General features: G+C 29.4%; 1 protein-coding gene across 1 annotated transcript in view; it reads right to left on the bottom strand.

The window, feature by feature from the left end:
* LOC132942852 (MFS-type transporter SLC18B1-like) overlaps positions 1 to 9,824 on the bottom strand; it is a 30,044-nt gene extending 20,220 nt beyond the window's left edge. Inside the window, exons 1-2 of the mRNA XM_061011514.1 lie at positions 8,945 to 9,824; positions 3,401 to 3,496 (exon numbers count right to left, since the gene is read on the bottom strand). Coding sequence (XP_060867497.1) covers positions 3,401 to 3,496; positions 8,945 to 9,049 — 201 coding nt within the window. The 5' untranslated portion in view covers positions 9,050 to 9,824. The remainder of the gene's footprint in view (positions 1 to 3,400; positions 3,497 to 8,944) is intronic.
* Between the last annotated feature and the right edge of the window lie 14,937 nt (positions 9,825 to 24,761).

The following is a 24,761-nucleotide window of genomic DNA, read 5'->3' as shown; positions in this document are numbered from 1 at the left end:
TTATATATATTTTTATCATAATAGTTTTTTTAATTTATTTACTTTTTTGAATGACAAAATACAATTTTAATTTCATATTCCAAAGCATAATATTATTTTGAGTGTTTCTAACCATAAAAATCAAATTTTGGATAATAAATTCATTATAATTATAACTTAGGTATAAGCAAGGCTGGGCAAGTTAATGATTTTTTTTAACTCAGTTAAGTTAAGTTAATATGCACCAATAACAATAAGTTAAAAGTCAAAAGTTAATTTAATTTTAGGTTAACTCAGTTAAGTTAAAAGTTAATACACATTTTTTTTTAACTTTTTAACTTTTTTAACTTTTTTAACTTTTTACGCATATTTTATTTCTTACAAACCCTGAAACCCAAAACTAATTTTTGGACTGTGACTAGAAAAAATGTTTATACTCTATACAGTATATTATTGAACTTCATTGAAGTTTTCATTTCTAAGAAAAAGAACAGTAGTTACCTTACCTATATATAATAAGTAGTAAATAAATACCTATAAAAATAATGAATTAATATTATTTAATCAAGCCTTGAAAACAGATACTATTTGTGTGTGTGGGTTTGAAATGGAATATTACTGTGTTTAATAAATAATCACTAAATATTTTATTAAATAGATAGGTACTAGGTATTACATACTTAGTAAAATACTAAAATATAACATATAATTTAAAGAAAAAGATAATAAATAAGTTGAAATAGTTGGATAATTATATAATATTTTATTATTTCAGCATACACATTTTAGTCATATAGATATAGTTATTATATTTTATATAGTATATTATATTTTAATAAATTATAAACGTGCATACTGCATACTGTTTGTGTCGTTCGTGTATAACCAAAAGTTCACAACTGAACACTGATAAAATTTCAGGACCACATCAGTACATCACACAAAATCATAATATCGATAATTGGTTTTTGTTTATTTTTAGGCTTGTTGGATTTATATTTTTTTCCCGAAATGGCGACTTTGGTTATCGATAACAATAATATACCCATAAATCATAATGCCATATAGTCATAATGGGACTATATTATTATGTCTATATTTGTATTGTTACTTGATATAATTAATTTATTTAATAATAATATAAAACCTTTTATTATAAAATATTTTCTGATGTATCACTATACAGGGTGTTTCTTTAGAGTACAGAGTGATTGGAAAAATATAAAATTTTTAAAAATTAACTTAACTTATTCTGTAAAATGAAAATCAACTCGTTGATTTCACGTTAATTAAAAAGTAAATTTAATAAGTTAATAGTTAAGTTAATGAATATCCAAAAGTAACTAGTTAAGTTAAAAAGTTAAGATAAAATTAACTTTTTAACTTAACTTTAACTTTTTAACTCGTTAGTGCCCAGGCTTGCTTATAAGTATTTAAAGTTTATACTAGCGGAGTAATGGACAACATTTTGGAATTTTACGAAGTAACCCACTCTATTCAGCTCATCTAAACTTAAAATGCTTATAACTGATAAACTAACTGTCCAAAATTTGATTTTAATAATATATTGAAATACTCCGAAGAATATTAGTCTTCGGAACATACAATTTAAAATCCACGGTGTCATTCAAAAAAGTAAAAATAAAAAATAGAAAAAAATATAATTTGTTTCATAAATGTTGTTTTTAAATGACATCAAATTATGTAAAAAAAAACATTTCAGAATAATGAGTGAATACATTTAAATGGATCATTCTGTATACTTATGGCAAGCCGTAGTATCATCTCTAAGCGCTTTGATCTATATTTGTTTATTATCAACCAAGTTTGATTCTATAGAGAAAAAACGTTTACGTATCTCGAGTACCAATCAAGCTGTCTTAAACATTCGATACCACCTTGTTCAACACGACCACTTTAAAATTTCTCATAAACATTCTAATCTTCGTCTCTTCATCTTAACTGTTCGTTGCTAAATGCTAATGCTGAATAAGGATAAAATTATAGATAAATATAAAATATATAATTCGTTTCAATTGTACTGAATGTTGGTGTGGTGATTAAATTTTTTTTATAAAAATGACACGTTTTATATATTATCTTTAATAATCATTACTCATTAATGATATGGAAATTTATAGAAAAAAAATATAAATATAATATAATATGTTGTACGAATAGAAATAATATCTTAAGTGCTAACATAACTAATATTACGACTGTCTGAAATGTACTTGGTGCTAGTATGAGTGTGTACAAAAGGGGGTGTTTTGTAGGTTAAGTTTGATCCCGGGTGGGCCGTCAAAAGTAGTTACAAACATTGTAATGTGGTTATTAGTATCTATTGTCAAATGCGAGTATAACGACTGTTTAATCTAAATTATGGTTTTTATTTTAAAATAACATAACTCGCCATAACACCGTGTAGGTATATCCCGCCTAATATTTGCCACAACAGGCCAGTAATTTAACAAATTAAAACGATTTTATTTATCTGATTGTGTTTTAGTTGTTTTAGTGTCGTAAAATACATGAAAATACGTAGGTAAACGTCTAAGCCCGATTCCTTATTGTGTATACGCTTAAGATGTATATCGTGTACAACGTACGTGTCTTGAGTTTAATGTACCATCGGCAGGCAGTATAATATAGAACGTCGTTTATTTTTAAAGCCTATTTTGAGCTCAATTTGAAAATATTATTATATAATATTGGTTTTTTTCGTTATTTAACAAAAAGTTCACTCCCCACCCGAGTGAATTCATCTTTTTTATTTTGTAGCTTTTCGGCTTCAAACATGATTATAAGACAGTGATTGGCGACTACCGTACCTTATTTAATTTTTATCTGGCCCTTGCTACATTTTCAAATTATAGGTACTTTATACAATTTTAACGTATATTTGTATTTATAAATTACGTGGTTCGTAGACAATAAATTGGTATAATAATCTTATGGCAGTTGAAATTTAGCAAGATTTTTTACTTTAATTACAATCACAAAACTTTAATTGTGAGGTACCAACAAATCCATTTTTATCTACAAAAGAGATTGACGTGTGCTTTTGGAAAAAACAACCTGTTGAAAAATATCCACTTTTACGTTGTTTTCATTTTTACATTAAAAATCTATGCTCCGGCACACTAGATTTTAAAGTTATATAAATTGGACCTCTAGTAACTATGAGTCCATCCATGTTATAAGATTGCAAAATATATATTTATTTTATAAATAACCTCTAACAGCTATAATTTTTGTGTGATAATATAATAAACAATAACTTCATGATTCGTATTAGTGCAATAGGTACAATAATATAGCGTAAAGTGGAATACATTGATTTGAAACGTGATTATATTTTTGAATGCATTATTCCATTCAGTTTTTCGAAACAGTGCAACTAATTAAACCGTTTACTTACCAGACTTCCAAAAACTGGTGACGTAATGAATGCCACCAGTTCGAAACTGCCGAAAACGAAGCCGTATTCTGTAGCTGTGCATCCTTTTTTCTCCGCCTAAAACACACAACATATAATAATATAATAATACATTTAATAGCTGTTATTGCTCAAATGTGAATAAAAATAAAGTGAACTATCGTTTTATCGTACCTAGTATATTGCCTATTTATTATAATATATGGCAGTATAGCGTAGTTTGAATATTAATATTTAAGTCTTTGTTCCTCATTGATGATGCACAAGTTATAAGTATATACTATATAATATTATAATATAGAGCATTAGAGCAGTACATGTAATAGTGCCTACTTAGGCCACTATACTCAACAATATAGATACCCGACTAGTTATTGACATCGGATATGGACACGACCTTCGACAACGCTTAAAGCGTCTGTGGTCTATTTTATAACAATAATATCAAAAACAATTAAATAAATAATTACATTAACCATATAGTTACATCATGTTATATAAGTGAGGACATTGTTCAAACACTCGCCAAAACCAAAGCCAAATAGATAATATGTGATATTAATTTGCGCGCGCGAGAGTACGACACACATCGCGATAAACGTGAATAAACATTTTAAAATCATTGGATACTCGTAAAATATAAATAATATGAAAGATAATATTGCAGTGAATTATTATTATTATGATTTATGATGGGTATGATTGTTTGACGTATCCGTATTTTCATGCAAATAGTGATGCTATTTAATATAATAATACGACTTTCATTATTACACCTACCTATATATTATATATTACGAACACGGGCATAGATAATAATATCTATCATGGCAGGTATATCGCAAGGTGTATTGATATATACCTTGGTATATTGTCATTATGATTATCAATCTTGAGAGATTAAAGCAATTTTGTGAAAACACACGTGTCCAAATGTTATATCTTAAAAACTTTAAGTGAAATCATACAACAATGATATAAAAGGTATATGGTATACTATATGGGATGCGATTAGTTATTATAATTATTATTTTTTTTATTGCACTTGAGCCCGGCAATTATCGTCATTATAGCTATTGTAGGGTTTACGGTTTGTAAGGTTGGTATCACGGTTGAAACCATAGAACAATATGGAAGCGAAACTCGATCAGCTGATGGGTGAAGTGTTTACCTATGATCTGAAGTCCGAACAATGAAACTGTTTCCGTACACCAACATGATGTTATGCCCTTATTGAAAAACCGTTTCCGCCTAAAAGGTAGGGTATTCTGCGCGGGGTTGGGGTTGTTTCCAGTTTCCACTGTTTACTTTTTTTTTAATTGATAACGTATGCCACGTCTCCCGGAGACCGTGGCCACAACCGCCCGATTCGGCAAATGTACAGAGTTTCATACCTTGAAACGGTAGATTAGCAACACGTCGTACATGTGTGGCAAGCACGAACTAAGATACACTTGTATCTGCCTATATCTGTATTTGCCCGAATTAGGTATCTTAGTTCGCGGTGGCAAGGTTTTTGCCACTACGGACCTAGGTGGTCACCCATCCGGGAACTAGTGGCAGCGGACGTTACTCACTCTCAATCACGTTGCACGTTGCAGCCAAGCCAAGCCAAGCTACATGCAAACTTATTATTGTACGATAATTTTATCATGATGATTCAACAACGTGAGAGCAAATACTGATATATTTAATGTGCAAAACTGTAATGCGAAGGTACATATTATTATTATAGCATTATAATATAATTATTAAGTTATTATAACACTGTTAATTATTAAAATGTGCATCAGCCATCAATGAATGTGTTACAATATTATGAACGTGTATAGATGTGTACACATTAATTTATCAATATGTTTTGTTATCCAATTAACGTTTAATTTACAATATTTGGAAGTTTAAATCAAAAATAATTAAATTACCATCGTAGGTACTGATAAAAACAGATTTCATGTTAAAATACGATTAATTTGTTCTGTACAAAATATAAGTATGTACAATGTACCAATGCACACGAAAACGTTATCAGAGTCTTATCAAACGATGGAATTTCTATCTTATCGATTTTACCATAACTATGAGCAAACCACAGACAGACGACTTGAAATTGATTTATTAACAACTAAATAAGTACCTACCTGTAGTATAATATTTTTTTCCACATTTCAAAATTTACGAAATTAATAATTATTATTATCCACTCTTATATTCATAACATATTATAGAAATTCGCTAGACTAAACCGGTTTAAAATTATCCCACATTCTCCCGCACCGGGATAATGAACCATGTAAATGATATGGTCCAAACATCCCGGTGCTTTATTTTTCACACCAGTTTAGTCTAGCGAATTTCTACATTGTTCAAACATTTCGTGTGCTCAAAAATTTTGAATATGAAAAAGTTTAATCAAATAACTGAAATAAATTGTATACTCCTCGAAAATATTACTAACGAAATGCGTGTTGATCTTGACGAAACAAGTTTAAAATTAATATTATCAAATATTATTATAAAATGCAGGTAGAATATAGAGTTATAATTTACACATTTTTTATAAAAAATACGGTAAGTATACATTAAGCTTGTACTCATTCTTATTTTATTCTTAGAAAATTAAATTAATTATAATTATTAAAAACTTAAATGCAATTATCACATTAATATTTCCATAAAAATCCATTTTATTTAGTTCATACTAGGTAGGTGTACGTTATGATTTAATTTAATCTACGAACATTTCGATTAAAAACGAGTACTTCATTATTTAAAGATAAAGTGAATTACTAAATACAGAGTTGGTAGTTTAATTTTGTACTCTTATTTGAATGTATTTATAAGTTAGTTATTCAAATTAAGCAGTAGGTATGTAATACTTTAATTTAGTTTTACATCATAATGACATAATGTCTTCAAATTGATCTGAACTTAAAAAAAATAATAAAACCATTCAAAAGTATCTCAAGTACCTAAACCGGCTAAACCTACTATATATTATCAATATTTAAAAATAATTTATAGGTTTATGGTAATCATAAATAAACAATTTGAATCGAGATCGTCTTAAAAAGGTAATTATTTAAGTCTTTGCATTATAAGAACTCAAATAGCTTGTTAAATGAATAGACTATTTTTTATAAATGATTATTTAACATAAATTCAAAAAATATTCAGCTCCCGGAATGACTCAGAAACTTTTTTTTTTACTAACGATACAATTTAAAAACGATAAAAATTAAACTGGAATGAAATTGTCATCTGGCGTCGTAACTCCCAACACGTTGAGTATGCGTATCGTCAGGCGTCGCAAGGACGACATTATTTTGTATTTTTTTTTTAATAGAAAATGCGTTTACGACCGTCGAGAACAATGTGAATTCAGATATTGTGTACCTAATCGAACGCGGAACAGCGTTCAATATTATGACATACCGTTTTATAAGTATAATCAACTGACGTTTTTGTTTGTTTTTATCCGGCGTTTAAAGTTACAAACAAGAATCACAGGTGTTTATTATAAAACTATTATGTCGTAATAATTCGTCTATAATACCTACTCTACTTCAGGTCTGCAGTAATCCGCAGTGCTATCACATTTAAAAATATTATTATTATTATTATTATTATTAAAAAAAATGGAACATGTGATGTAGATATTGAAGACCACGTGTAGTTACAAATATAAATTATAGTAGCTTATACCAGTATAAATTAGTGTACGATGTAGTTATATATTATAAATTATAACATAATGAGAAAAAAATCAGACACTCTAAGTATAGCAGAAAACACATGTTTATACTTAAAAATTATCTCTTTACGTCAATTATTTGTTGTTAAGCACATTAATTATAGGTACCTATAAGCTATTTTATTATGAATCATTCAATCAGTTGTAAAAAAAAACAAATTATACAAATCTAGACAATGTTATTAGTTATTACAATCTCATAAGAAGGAATACTAATTTATGTTTTATCTTGTTTATAATAGATAATGTAAAACTACCAATAAAACTTTTTAAGCAATATAACTAATTAATCTTTTATAATATTTAATATTTCTTTAATTTTCAAATATTATAAAAAACACATACCTAAGTATCTTGTTTTTTTTTTAAATTTATTAATTTGTTGTGTTTTTAATATTGTATCAAGGAAATTAACTAAATACCTACATTTAATTAATGTTTACCGCACGACTATAATCTCTCTAATTACTATCAGAAATTATTTTCACGTTCCTTTGATTGATTCCAATAATTGTTCGTATAATATTATTATTAGTACTAAAAAAAAAATTTCAACAGCTTTTTAGGTTACGCAGAAGACTTGGCAACTATAATAATATTATAGAAATGAGAGATTACCCCCTGAGTATTTTAAACAATAAATATAATTACAATACAATAATATTATGTAAGAATAAAACGTGCAAGGTGTAAATTGTTTTAATTGTCATTATTTTGTATAAAGTTGTGAGGTACAAATCGTCGGCGTTAGATCGAATCGTCGGATCTAATGGATACCAAATCATACGAAAACGAAATTTATGTCTATAATTTCATATCAAGAAGAAGCGTGGATTCAAACCATTCTTTATCGTTATTTTGAGGTTAATCACGTCCATTGTTGTTATCGGATAACCCTCGTGTACCTATAATTTACAACAACAGATAGATAATTGCGAAAAAATAACAGAATATTATATTATAGCGTAAGATTAAATAATATCTATTCTAATATCCTAATATGGGCGTAGTCCGTTTGGGCGAATCAGCCTTATATCGATAGGTACCATTCAAGTGAATTTTCGTATACCATTTGGACGAACTTTTATGGATGGTTATGTACCATATGGGTGAGAATAGCTGTTTTAGCGACAGAATTGTCCTTCTAATTTGAACAAACTTAGAACTATCAGTATTTGAAATTTGAATAAACACTTAAATGAAAAATGGATTCACTGTTTTTACTTATTGTCATTACCTAATCAATTTTATATCCATTATTAAATTTAATTGAAATACCTAAAACGATATAAAACACTGTGCTTACCTATGACACGATAACCACAATTAAACACCTATTATCCTATTAGAATACAGCAACTGAAGCTAGGTGTTGAACACGTGAAAGCACAGAACAATAATATAGTTTCGTTTGATAACGTATAGTTTATTGTGTACTAGCCAAAACAGTCTATTTTATTCTCGCGCTGAAACAGTATTATTATATTCGAAACTCGCTTCAAAAGTGTGTATCTATTTTCAGGTAAAAAAGGTTAGGAATCTCCCGACCAGCGACTCCTGATAATATCAGCTATCCCGCCACGATAATGTTATTGAAGCGTATATCAACGTCGTTTAGCCGAATCGCATATGTTAGGGAATACTGCCGTGCGATAAGTGCTTGTGTGATTAGCAGCGTTTATTGCAGGGAATCATATGTGTAAGTACAACGGGTTATAGGTGAGTGGGCGGTAACTGTGTGATTTTTGATGCTGTAGTGCGGCTGTACTCACTTCTTCGGGGTAGAAAGGCGCCTGCAACGATATACAAATGGCGCAACAAAAGTGCACGGACCCGACCACGGCCAATATTATCCATTCGGAGAGCGTGAACTTCATGGTGACGGCGCCCGCGTGTTCTCAGGGCTCGGGGCAGGTGGTTGTTCCGGTCGGTGTGCGATGATCTATGACGTGCGGCAACGATTGACCACCAAAAGTCGTTTCTTTAATGTGGCACGATAATAACAATATGTTATTGGCGGTGTCGATGTCGGTGCGTGCCGGTTGCAGAGGATGGATCGCTGGAAACGACTAATCGATTTGTGAAAAATAGAAAGACAAAAACACACACGCACGGGCGCGCGAACGGTTTAAAGCTTAAAATAATATGTGATTATCGTATACGACAATAATAATATCGTCTGAGTCCGAGTCGCGCTCGTCGTACGATATTATAATATTATATTATTTCCGATAGGTAACCGATTATCGTTATAATTATCATCGACTATATCATTAATACCTATATGGCTTATATTATTGTAATATAAAGGATAATAATTATTTGCACCGCGCACGCACACCGCGGACTGGACGTGTACGATATGACGGCGAGTGGTGACTGTATGGTTATAATGTACCGACTTGTCGTCAATTTTAATTCGAAAATAAAAACAATATTACAATAACGTACTACGCCGTGTTCGACGCGCGGGCGAGTGTCGACGCGCTCGACAAACCGGGTGTACTAGTCGCGTCCGTCCGAAACTCTATGTCCGCACACGCACGTACACACACACACACACACGCGCACTGTGATCGAGAAAACCCGCAGACGGTTATCGATTCGCGATGCGGTAATTCAACAGGTGTAGTCGTAGTAGAGATCTATAAATTGTACTATACAGTACGATTTGTACCTATCGCATTCGTGTTGTCTGTATATTATAATATACCTAGTATAATTACTGTTATCACTATATTATACTATTCCAATATTATATTGTTACTATTCGTTCCGAGAGATTATCGTATTGTAATAATAAATAAAAACGTGTACACTAAAATGTAATATATATATGTATAATATAATAATAATATTATTGTGAAAGATAACGACACCGATGCGCGTGTACGTCAGCGCTAGTGCTCGGTTCAGTGTGCGTCCAGGTCCGGCGTCCGACCGTCGACGGCGATCTCGCGGTATTGGACGATTTTTTACGGATACCAACGAAGATTTGCAGACGACGAAGATAATAATAATAATATTGACACATACTGTGGTAATGTGTAATAATAATTATTGACGTCTACGATAAATAACCCCCCCCCTCCCCACGGCCGCTTACATACTTGGCGGGGAGTGCTTTCCTACACGAGTTATCACGACATAATAATATTATAGCATTTGCACGTGTGTCTGAATACTAGACCGCCTAGTTATTAGGTACTTATTTATATATAGTACTGGCTATTAATGACTACCTGACTCCGTCCGGCTACCCAAGCAACGACTTACCAGTTGCCCTCAACATATTATATATACGATTACAAAACCACACCTGGCGTAAAATAGGGGATGTAATATGTAAATAAATGAAAAAAAATGCATATACCTACCTAACAAAAGTATAAATTCAGAATTTATAGTAATTAATATACAATGTAATTTGTCAAAAAAAAAATTAGATTATGTTAAAATGTTTAATTTATAAATTATGTTTGTTATGATAATGATTAACTAATTATTAAAACGTTATTATTTTATTTTGTAATAGGTATTGTAATCGAGTATAATATAATAATATGTTAAGGACAATATTGATATTTCGTATATTTTTTAAATTCTGTTAACAGTCGCTAAGGACAACTGGACAACGCTCCAATAAAATTATTTTACATGATATGGGCTGCGATCACATACATTGATATATTTGGGATCCTATATTCAAACATAGAGAATAACTTTTATTTCTAACAAAAAAAAAATTATGTGAAAATTATTTGTACATGAACGTTCGGTTTTTATTAATTTGATAAATAAATAAGCGGTTAACTAGCCAATTTTTACCCGTTACAAATGAAATGCTCATGGATGAACTCCCTCTTAAACTCCGTTAAATGTGAACTGCGTAGATTTTTAACACGGTTATTTGGTGTTTTTAACCATCAAATACAGGTCTAAAATTATATCCAATGATATTATAATAACCATCATATTTTCTGTAACCAATGGCAACCCTTTGCGAACAAACAAATATTCGTTTTACGTAAGCCAGAAAATCTCTGTGTGAGCCACTCTTCAAGATGCAATGTTAAAAATATTGGCTTTGAGATCCACATTCTCGGGTATATAGGATTACCTATCTACCAAATTTCAGTGTGAGATAGACTTGGCTGCGGATCGTTTACATACACACGTGCACGCTAACTTTGCCTTTTATTAATATATATTGTAAATTATTATGTATGGAAAAAATAACATTAATGTTACTAGTATTTTTTTAGAATATAAACCACTTTACACTTTACCTATAAATTTTAATATGTAGTAGTTGTTACTTGTTACTCAATTGTATATTTCTATAGAATAGCTTTATTAGCCAAAATAACAAAATATAATACAACTAGCTGTCAACGTGCACTTCACACAAAAATGCAACCTAATTTTTAAAATAAACTCGTACCTATTTATTTTGTTTTAAGATATAATTTCTTCATTCAAAGCCATAAACGTGACGATTTTATACATACAACATACTAAAGCCCCATCAGAGGTAGAGAGGATTATCGAAGACTAAAATTGGTACGAAAACCTACAGAGAGTTATCAGGAATAACTGTGCAAAAAATTAGAAGAATCGGTTCAGCAGTTTTCTCGCTAAGCGTGGACAAACTAAAAAAACCACTTACTACTTTATATTATAATTTATAATAGTACCTAAAAATAGATTAATGACAATTCTAGATTTACATTGTTTATCACTATTTTCAAAAGATTTTAAGATTAATATTATAATTTAATTTCGAAGAAGTAATAATTTACAACAATATAATAATAATAAATAATCCTTGATTAACGGAATTTAAATTTTACGCCAAAATCATGAAGGATGGGTCGAGGAGTACGAGAATGAAATTTGATGACTGATGATCATATTGAAGTACCTATTGAATATCGAATGTAAAAAAATATTCGAATAATTTTTTAAGTGCATTTTATTCGAACAAATATTTAGAAAAGATCTATGATAAAGTTAGGTAATTGAATATGCATTCTGAATACCTTTTCTGCAGTTATTCCGAATGTATATCCTGGGTACAGAAAAAATTAGTCTTTTCTATAGGTACTACACTGTCCGTACCTACTCTATATGTTTACAGTTTATTTATACCATGTACCTGTATACCACTTACAAGACTGAACTTGCACGATTCCCGACCGAACAGTCACTGAAGCACTGGTTGATATATTTTATTACAATATTATTATCGTAATAATATATTGTTACCGTTGCGGTTATCGCACATGATATTTATGCACCTATACCCAATACATTTACACAGGACAGTGGTGAGGTACTTGAATAATATTATATAATATAAATACGTGTATACGGCGAACGCGTGTCAGCACCGCTTACGATATATTAGGCAGATATTATATTATATTGTATAGTTATAGGTACCCACGTCATGCCTATACAACCGCCATATTATATTTATATATTATTATAACAGTAAACACTAAACAGTATTTACACGGTACGTATAATACGATGTATATATATATATATAAATTATATGGTAAATGCCATTCGATTATAAATACTGTTGTTGTTGTATGCAAATACCTTTGCCGGCCGCAAGCCAACGAATCTTATAAGCGTATATATATATATATATTGTTATTATGCAGTTTCGTTGCGATTTATCTATTGCCTTTACACAGGCCGTAGCTTCGTCCGTAAATTTACAGCGAGACGACGTAAATCGCGCGCAATTGTGTGTTGGTCTTTATTTTAAACTCGTTTCAGTGAATTATTTTTATTGTCACGACAACGTGCATTATATTATTATGTTTTATTAAAAGAGACAATATTGCAGTTATTGTATATAGGTACATACTTTGTACACCGATTTCACCGGTTCGGTCGATAAACACGGTGCATAAGCGACATTTTAAAATAATAATAATTCCCGACAACACAATACGATACGTCCAGTATTAATGTTTTAACTTTTTTTATGATACATTTGTAGTGAATTCCTGTTGTATACCTACGTGTGTTATTTATGTAAGAGTTCAATATTGGAAGATTATTTCTCTAAAATATTATACAATATAATATTATAGTGCCTTTCCAAAATATGTTAAAATATTATGTTACCGAGTTATGGTTTTTTCATAATATGACATTTTTGAATAAAAATAAATAAAAGAAAAAAAGACTATGGTTTTTGACTTGTTATTTTAGATTAATTAGTTATTTTTTTAAACACATAATTATTGATTTTTAGGCTTTAAGCTATCTTTAAGCTATTTGTATTATGTCCTATTAGTATTAATACAAGATGCGTATTGCGTATGTAAATTGCACAACAAAAAAAATATAATTTTTACCACATCTAAAAATTAATTTTGGTAGTTTCCACCAATTTTTAAGATTGTGATTTGCGCCATACATACAACTAGATAAAAGTGCATACAGTAATCTATACGCAATAGTGTATCTACAAAAATTATAATTTGTGCCATTTCCACCTCATAAAAATTGTAATTAGCACCGCTTTAAAGTAATTAATACAAATTTATTTTTACTTATTAATATGTACTTTAAATTATTCATCAATAAAGTTATATTTTAATTTTTCATAGATACATTTTAAGAAAATTATTAAAATGTACATAATGTAAAATCAAAAATGTAAGAAAATTGTACGCATTTACACGTACGTAGGTACATTGTGTTTAAATGAGTAATATTTGAGTTAATAAAATATGTAAAAATCAGAATATTATTCATAGTCCAATTGTTCATGTTATTAATAGTTCATGTTATTTATTCACGTTTTATATGCTATATAACTGATGTGAGGTCGGTAAAATTATCAGACAAATTCTAACAATTGAAATTGAATGTGTGGCAAAGATTATTTACATAATATTATGCCATATCGTTTCTGTTGTAACGCAGATTACCAAAATTAATATTTAGATGTGGTGCAAATTACATACTCACTTAATTATACCTATTGGTAGCGCAAGTTACAAGTACTAAAATACTATCTCCCAATTTAAGTAATTACTAATAAAAAATTGTTATTGGTAATATTTAGTACAGGTATAGTACCTAGGTATTAACTTATTTGTTGTTTTGAGTCTTGACCACCACAAATTAATTAGGTGCCTATACCTATATTGATCTGTTTAACCCAATTAACATCTAATTATATTTTGATGGTTTTATAAGAATATACATTTAAGATTTAACAAACATCTATAATGCATTCGAGGAATGACTAGCAATATTATAATATTTGATGAAATATGGTTTTTTTTCATAGATATTAAAGAATGAATAGACCATGGCTATAATAACAATATAGAGGGAAGCGTGCCGGAATGGGGAAGAGAGAAAGACTATTTTTTTTTATCGTTGTCTCTCTTCTAGCAGAGGTCTTATTATAATATATATATATATGCACTTATACATCAATTTATTTGTGATAAGACCTCTATAATTTCATGTTCCTTCCTGTATGATATTCACAAATGTCCTATCCATTCTATAATATCTATGTTTTTTTTTACCTAAACGTCTACAAATTAATATTCTCAAACATAGCACTTTAATAGCCACGACGTTAAACAATGTAAAAATTTGCAAAACGAATCTGTTGGTATGCTTTTCGTAATTCAAAATTCAAATATTCGTCCACATTGCTTACACCCGTCAAGCCACAGGATAAACTCAAAAAATATTACACCTATTTATGCAAAAACATAAATCCACACGCAATAGTTAGAAGTCATAATTAATTTATAACTTAGATTATAAATAAAATAGCTATATTGTATGTGCTTTGCTAATCGTTTTTGTGCTTGCACGTGGTGAAATATTATGTAAGTATTAACTTGTATAGCTGTATATGATACCATTACAATTTACGATTTCTTGAACTTTACACCGGCGTGTGTACAAACATCAGCCGAGTGGCAATGTGGCATTAAAAGAATGCGAAACCCACATTCATACCGTCTCCGTCTGTCAATAAACGCATATAATATTAAAGCAAGATTTAAAAAGATTAAATGTGGTGTACACAATTAATATTGACCGGGTCCACAATTGGGCACATTCATAACAAGTTTAAACACCAGGTATCAATTTTGAAGAGAAAAATATTTTCTGGTAAAATTTAAATTATTTTTAATAAAATACTTATATTATATATAAAGAAGTTACGCAACGTTATACGCTTTCTTATACTTTTTAGTTCTTAGTTGTCAATATTTAAAAAAAGTTTTGTCATCTCGAAACCTTCTCCTCTTTAAATTTGGTAGTAACCAATAGGTATTTAAAAACTTTGATGTTTACCTAAATGCCACAATTTTGATTTTTAAATAAAATATAATTTGATTTTAGTTTAGTTTATTGCTATACGATATTATGCTACGATGTAGGTACTACACCGCAACCAGCATGTATCACACTTGTGACCTTTCTAATGTATAGTAATATATTAATATAAATTGTATGTATCATGTATATTAATATAAATAGCTTACAATATACTGGATGGATGTTTCAGGTTTTTTTGTAAATAGGTACGAGATTTGACGATTTTCTTATGTCGGAGAGTTAAATTGATAATAACATTTTGAGTTTTTCAAATGTGGGATTTTTGTAAATGAGATTAAACATAGCTATCTCGTTTAATTTTAAGCATATTTTAATGGTAAATACAGCTCTAGAACATTGTCATCCACTAAACCCATAGCTAAGCAACGCATCACACGGTTTTTGAGATTTCAGAAATACCAAATTATATATGAGTTTTTTGAGAGGAAAAATTCTTTTTGGGGAATTCATTTTTCATTAAAATACCAATTAAAAAACTCATACATTGAATAGGTACCTGTAACGGCTGTAACTAGTGATCTACCTTATAAATTACATTAAAAATCCTTTATTCACAAAACGCTATTTAGGTTTTGAAATTCCCTCAAAGTTTGAACAGAAAAACACGTAAACACCACCCTGTATACACCACGGGGAGACGAGATAGTGCAAATATGCACTTGTATAATATTATACTCAATAATATCGATGGATAATACAATTATATCTGAATTATATACCTGCGTGTTTTTTCACTAAAACAAAGTGACAATACTGAGGACTGTGATGATAATAATATAACATTGGGTATTGTTTTTTATTTTCATGATTTTTATCATTTTATCATTGGTGCGACGAGTGTAGTACTTCAGTTCTCAAGTGTCGAATGGATATCGCGATGTATTAACATTTACTTAACTGTGCATCTATTTAAAACTATTTTTAAGTACATTATGTCATTATGATAAGTACGACAAACTGTATATTATATCACACCAAAAACACTTCGTTATAACTCCATGTAAAAAAAAAGCTAAGTTAAAAAAAGAAATGTATAGTAATGATTAAATCTTTAAAAGACGTGATATAATATAGAAATTAAGTAAAATGCCATTTTATAATATTACAAATACCTATGATGACAAATAAGATCAATTGTAATGTTAAATACTTAGTCAACATATTATGTTTAACTATTTGGCAGGACATAGAAGTATACTTAAATAAATACAATTAAGTAACCACTACAGTATTTACAGTAATTAATAATGTATCAACTATATTGTGTTGACTAAGTATTTAACATTACAATTGATCTTATTTGTCAACATAGGTATTTGTAATATTATAAAATGGCATTTTACTTAATTTCCATATTATATCACGTCTTTTAAAGATGTAATCATTACCAAATTTATTTTTTTAACTTAGTTTTTTTTTTACACGGAGTTATAACGAAGTGTTTTTGGTGTGATATCAACTATTTTTAATGTTGATGTGTTAATTATCTGGTATTCTATAATAATAATTTAATAATAATAATAATCTTTAATAACCGCTGGCCTCCTAATAGTAATATAGAAGGTAATAATAATAAAAGTATAAACACGCCGCGAACAATCGAGTGCAAGTCAAAAAATGGTTTGTTTTTGTAATATTGTCAGTTGTCACCATAGAGTAATAATATCGTCCGTGTGTCGTCGTAGTACATCGTCGCTGCCGCCGCCGCGATGAGAGTAGTGGGAATGGATAAGCGGCTGGCCGAGGGATATTTACGATATTTTCTTTCCCCGACACCCTTATCAATCCCCAATGTTCCGTACGCAATCGGTCTTAAAAGTACTTGAACATTTTTGCGTACAACTTACAAACCATCTAACCAATCTGCTAGCGAATTCCTCTATTCCCACCTGCACAATATTTCTGATCGATTGATACCTCATACTACTTTATATGTTCAGCCGCTTGCCCTGTAGAGCTTGGCAAAGAATTGACATAAATTAGGACGATTTTTCAATGTTAAAACTCGGTGTCCTGTTATTATACGTTAGTGGCTACTCCGCGATTTTTTTTTACTTAGCTTCGCGCCATTACCGTCACGCTGGATATCATATGTAAAAAAAAACAGGAATTAACATGTTTGTACATGGATTACACCGTGTAATTTTATTTACCCGTTATAATATAAAAATCTTAATAATACAACATTATAAAAGACCTACTACTGTACCTACCATTCTACGGGTTTTAATGTTTTCCTAAATAGTTTTACTATAACTTTGTGTTAGAATATTGTAGCGTCCAGAGATGTGCTTGGGTATTTGTAATGCAGAAGGACAGTTTATTATTATTTTCTATAGATTTGAAAAGGAATTATGTTATTTTTTAAAAAAGGCTGACGACAAAAATATAAGTAACTACACATACACATTTGCAATACAAAACAATATCAAATACAATATTTATTTATATGCTTTTGTATAAAATGTTGCCATTAATCATTATGCTGGATTATAGTTTCTACATTGTACGAATTAAATAATAGTAATATTTTACACTTTTAAAACTTGCTTCAAAATTAAAATAAATTAAAAGCACCCAATCTACCACGAAATCCGAGCAGACGCGATCGAAACGTTACACCATAATATACAATAATAATGTTCTGATTTAACGAATATCTACCGACAAAACTTTTTTCATTTAAGTTTTTACTTTTTTAGGGACGCTCGTTAACGCTTTAATTATTGCATTGTACATTAACAATTATTACATTATATACAAGAAATTAAATTAGAAGTGCACAACACGTATGACACTTACGTGTAATTAATTACATATTAAATAAATAAAATTTTCTTGAAAATCCTTCAAATATGAAAAAAAAAAAACGAAATATATTAAAGTTTGTACGGATTCTGCTGTAAACAAAATAACAACTAATATAGAAAGAAATAGCTATTATAATATGATATCTAACAACAATAACTTAGCCTTTTATAAAACTAACACATATAATAGGTACCTATACAGAAACCGGAGCTTTAATATGAACTGACATTTAGACAGGAGTACAGGACTCGAGTACTAAAAGGAAATACGGTCTTCGGGGCCACCAAAAGGCCGGCCTTCGAAAAATATATCGAGATTCTAGTATATCTTCTTAAGATATGGTATCGGTGATCATGACACTTAATAGGTAGGTTGTAACACCACTTAAAGCCTTGGTTATAATATTCAGAGGCGGGTCATAACACCACTCACAAATCTGTACAAACGGTGTGGAATATTATATTTTATAATTGTTACTATCAGAAGTTTAATAAATAAATATGATAGTTGTATATTATATTGAAACAAACATTTCGATTACTTTTACGCTATTTCATATTTATACCAGTAACCTAACCACACCGTTCTACGGTAAGTTAATATTGACTCAAAAGTTAATAATAATAAGTACCTATAATATTATGATATACCTACAGTTATATAGGTACTATTAATTATTATAACAATGCAATGTTTTTGCAAAAATGTATTCAACTCATCGTAGTACTAATTATTAAGCCATAGAACCTCATTTGTATTTACACAAGTAAATTTACTTCAAGTAACAGCGTGATAAAATGTAAATGTGTTGAATAAATATTGAAATTATAGATTATGAGCGGAGCAATAAATACCTAAAATATCTAACATATATTGGTATTCAATTCACAATTACAATGATGTGTCTGTGTTTTTATTCTTGTAATGTGTATGAAAGACATAATAATTAATAAAACCAGTAAAAATAACTTAAATATTCATCATTGAGGGTGTTTTTTGATTTTGAAACAGTAATTAGACTAATTCTAAACTATTTAGATAATCAGGTATACCACAAACCCATAGACACCAGTTATTAACAATAATCTATGATTTTAATTATAATTATTTTTTTTTTTCATTGGATTATAGGCGATTCGACGACTGAGGTCATTAAAGGCTTGTAAGGTTGGTATGGTTGGTAAGATTGGAACTGTTGGTACGGTTGAATACACGTGTATGTGTGCCAAGGTTTTTGCGAACTACGAACCCAGGTGGTCACCCATCCGGGAACTACTGGCAGCGGTCGTTACTTACTCTCAGTCACGTTGCGTAACCGATTGCATTAAACGGCGCCGCGCCAAGCCACGTAATATTATTATAATTATTATTATATTATATTATGCTATAAATTATAATATTATGCAATGTTTTTGGCAAATATATGTACAACCTATCAAATGAATAAAGAAAAATAAATTACTAATAGTCATGTTATCATAAAGTTATAAAATATCCTGAGAAATAGATTTGCAGACGTGGTGTGCTCGTAGCTCGAATTGGTGTATTCGTATGCAATGATTTATCATTGAATTCAAACTGAATTCGTCCGTTTCAGTGGCCTACCAATGAAGGGGTACACTCAAAACCTATAGCAGGGTGACTTTATCATTTTATTTTTTAAATATTTCAATAGTACCTGTAATTGGCGCCATTTGCAGTATATTAATACCAGGAAGTTCCAAAGTCTACACGCCTGTGTAGAGTCATTCATAATTTTCGAATGAAAATACTATGCAGCCATACAGGTCAGACTTTAATCTCATTAAGAGTTGTTGGGTTTTGTTCAGAATATTAATTAATATATTTATAATTAAGATATAAAATACATTATAATTTACCATGTCAACGTCATAGGTCCGATAGTTGTTATTTTTATAAACATTTAGTTTAATATTATTTTATTTTTCATGGTTTAGAACACAGTCCACGTTTATTTACAACAAAAAGAACGTAAATAATATTTATATTTATACATTTCATATAATACATAGTATTAATATTTGATAGTTATATCTCATATTTGATTATATTATTTTAATGTTTTCATATAGATACCTACTTTAATAACAAAACAAATATTCAATCATTTGTGCACACAAAGAGAGGGGTACAGGTAGTGGCGCCGAATTTCCAAAAAACGGCTCCAAGCCTTTCATATGGCTACAAATTTATACATATTACATTTTTCCTTCGTATAGAAAAGCAATTTGTGAAAGTTTAATTTGCTTAACATCCAAAAGAAATATTGATACGCAATAAATTAATATTTACTACTTGTAATTTAATTTTACGTACAAAGTACCTATGCAGCCAAGCCCGGTTTAAGATAGTTTTGGGTCCAAGGCCAAACAATTTTAGTGTCCCATAAACTAATAAACAAATATTGGTAGTACCTATTACCTAACCCAAAAATAAATATATTTGGATATACTTTCAAACACAAAAAAAAATTTTTCACAAATAATTTTTTATTGCTTTTGGAAGCAAACTTTATCTTATTTCATTGTTATTTATGTATCTAAAATATCACTTTCAGGACACAAAACCAATTTTATTTATTGAATTTTCCTATGAATTGCTTGTTCTGAACTTGTTTTTATAATATTTTTTTCTTTCTAGGGCGTTTGAAAATCGACCACTAATTGCTTTATATAAATTGTCCTGAATGTGTTTTATCCTATTTTATTATAGACAATGACTAATCGCTAGAGGCCCAATATTGTTAAATATCCGTAGTGGGCCCAAGTTCATTCCGCCTCCCCTTAAGAGGATGTCAGCGCACTATTTGTTTTCTTTTTCTTGTCCACGCGCAACATAGACAAAATGCATTTGCGCAGAATCATTTTTTCTATGTTTTCAAGTAATCTTAGAGTAAAATCACTCATTACAAAAAAGATAGAGAATAATATTTTTGAGGGAATGACATATCGATTTCTCTTATTATTGTTTCAAAACGATTTAAACATAATTTAAAATTACAACATTTTTTTGTTTATTTTGAAAGTCGAATACAAAATCAAATAACAATAAAATATAAAACCGATATGTCATTCCCTCTAAAATATTATTCTCTATATTTTTTGTAATTGGTGATTTTAATCTAAAATTACTTAAAAACATAGGAAAAATGATTCTGCGCAAATGCGCTTTGTCGCGTGGATAAGAGAGAGAAAACAAATAGTGCGCCGACATCCTCTTAATTCAGGTCCGTATGCAGTTATATGTATAAATAAGTAAGTGTAATGTATACATTTGTAATTATATATAGGTTCATATTATTGTCTTAATTCTAAACCATTTACGAATAGGTATTTATTTATCCCTTATATTTTAATTTAATAATCGTACATATTATACTGGTATGAATTATGAATTGTGCAATCCATAGCCTCCGTCCAAATTTAAATAAAATTGATATTATACAAACAATTATCTAAGGAGAATTTCAAACGTAAATAAAAAAAGTTATATTGTGATCAAAGTTTTCTTTCGATATTAGTACCTATCTGTAGAAAGATAACATTATAAGACATTTTTATTTATATGGTAATAATGAATAAATCATAGTGCAAAAATATGTATATAAATATAATTAATAGACATTAATAAAACAATTATAATCATAAACCTATTTTCTTATAATAATTTAACAATACTCATCTCTTGTTGCATAGTCTATAACAATAGTATTTTATCAACATACATAATGAATCATACCTAATGGGCAATGGCCAACAAAAATTATTACAAAAAAATGTTCAAATCATTCGACCGAAGAAATAAATTTTACGCAAGTATGTAACTACTGTGAAATGATTTAAATTTGTTCAAACCGCTACAACTATTCATTATTTAAGCTACAAATCTAAAATCTTACGAGTAGGTATTATTTTGATTTAGAAATCAATGTATACTATCATGCATATTGACTATATTATAATATATTAATATAGGTATATGTAATATGTACAGTATATATATTATAAATAAAACACGTGTCTGTGAGTATTGTTACTTGTGAGCTTATGACGTTGAAGATATTTTGATTGGCAATGAAACATATTTACCTATATTGTGTAACCTACCTACCTACCATATAATGTACAGTACATTTTTTCTGGAATTTATGACGATTGAAATTATTCTACGTGTATTTATCATGAATTATTAATTATAACGATTAGTAAAGTTATTAAAGATTGTATAGTGTATGCGTCTTCATTATTTAATAAGTTAAGGCGAGAGTAAAGTGACTACATTTTATTATTAATATTTATTACTATACATTACATGATTTATTTAATCGTATTAATATAATATACTCGCTAATTCCTTAATTCATAAAAAACGATTTAGAATTAAAGTTTTAAATGCATTATATCCTATATTCATTCGATAATAGATGAAAATATTTCCACAAATCATTCTGGATAGTCAGACCATTAAGCTTTCACCAATACTGTTCCCTATTTAAGTATTATTCTGGATATTAAACTCAGATAGGTCCTGCACATCAAACTTCTCACCAGGTATATTTCTCGTTGGTGATATGGTTGGCGCTTTACAGTTAGTATACCCAGTAGAACTCAAACCATCTGAATTTCCTCTACATTTTTAAGAAATTCATCGGATTAGGTTACGTCATCGGTACTCAGTATAGGATCTCGTACAGTCTATAATGGATGGACTACGCCTAGTTTCTTTATTCATCAGCCTCTTTCACTCGCTGTAAAAAACTAAACTCCTTCCTTGCCACATATATAGAGTTCAGAATTTGTCTCAGTAATTGGCAAGCTGTAGAATACATGTACAGGGCTGCAAATATAATGTATCATACCTAGCGTCGTAGCGTGTGGGGCACACATTTGAATGGTTTGTATTGTAAATGTTGATTGAGTGCTATTGTTTGTATTATTAAAAATGACATGATCTACACCTCTGGCTTCTGTGACGGCAGAGGACCACGTATCTACAACGAACCAAAATATCACACGGTATAGTATTTTTTCAAGACTTTTTGATAAGTTATTTTTTTCTAAAACGTCACGATTAAATATTCTTATATCACTATTTTTTTATTTTTTTCGAAAAATATGTTTGATGCAATTTGAGGCGTCCGTTTGAGTAGTTACATTAGAGACCTATCAGCTTGGAAGTGGTGCGTTGTGGCTGCACTGATGCAAAACTGCCACTCAAATATCAATCGATCCCATCCCCCTTGAACCCCCCTCCCCCTAAATATATTTCTAGCCTTGGTTTAATATACGTATTCAAAATGGTTTTTTGATAACGGTGTCGACACACTTACATAAATATATATATCATGCGGTCATAACCGACGTTAATAATATATTAATATAACGTTCAAACTTCAAACGTAGCAGAAACGTCAAAAAACATTATCAAAATGATTGCACAGTGAATTTTGTGGTGTTCTATATCAGGTTGGGCTAGGTTAGTTACGATTATCGGTATAATTCAGCAAGACGTATAATTGCAGTCAGCAAAGAACGCCGTATTAAAATTATCCACACGATTATATTCGATGGTTATTCGACAACCGTATTTTTGAGTTTAAAACTAAAATAACAGCCACCTGCATGCATGGCATTATCGTATAATACGTGATGAAATCCAAAAAAAATATATCTTTTAATTTCGAGGCAATAATAGGTCATTAAGATATTATAATAATTCTACTGCGGAGTATAGTCTTAGAAAATATAATTTAAATATTTCGAATAATATCGATAACGCGCGTATAGTCCGTTTAATCGTACTATTATATATAGGTAGTCACCGTAAAATAATACCAGTTTCAATATGTTATTATCTAGGTAAAAAGTGTGATATCATAAGTTTTGCGTTTACATTCAAAATAAATAAACAGTTACTAAAAATTAATATGTTATTGATTGTAATATTAAATTATAAAATGCCATTCAGGAGAGACTAAAACGTGTGTACAAAATCGAATATTTGGTCAATTATCCGAACTTCACGCGATCATATTTTTTTTTAATTGTGATGACTGACATTATTTATCTTTATCGATATGACACAAATGTAACATACCAATCTCAGTGGCCGACTCATGTAACTCATATTAAACACGGCAGCTTGATGCATAAAATATATAAAATTTAATAAAGCTAAGACAATGAATTGTGGTATAATGATAAATCATTAAATTTGAAAAACTATTTCGACTATTTAGGATTTAATTAGTAAAATTTTAACTACCAACTATTATAATAGGTATAACCCCGTTGATATTTTCTTAATTTCCGAACTATATCAGTAACCAATGTGATGATTTATAACTGAAAAATA

The sequence above is a fragment of the Metopolophium dirhodum genome, chromosome 4 (genome assembly GCF_019925205.1).
Source record: "Metopolophium dirhodum isolate CAU chromosome 4, ASM1992520v1, whole genome shotgun sequence".
NCBI lineage: Eukaryota > Metazoa > Arthropoda > Insecta > Hemiptera > Aphididae > Metopolophium > Metopolophium dirhodum.
This window is presented reverse-complemented; position numbering and strand designations above follow the sequence as displayed.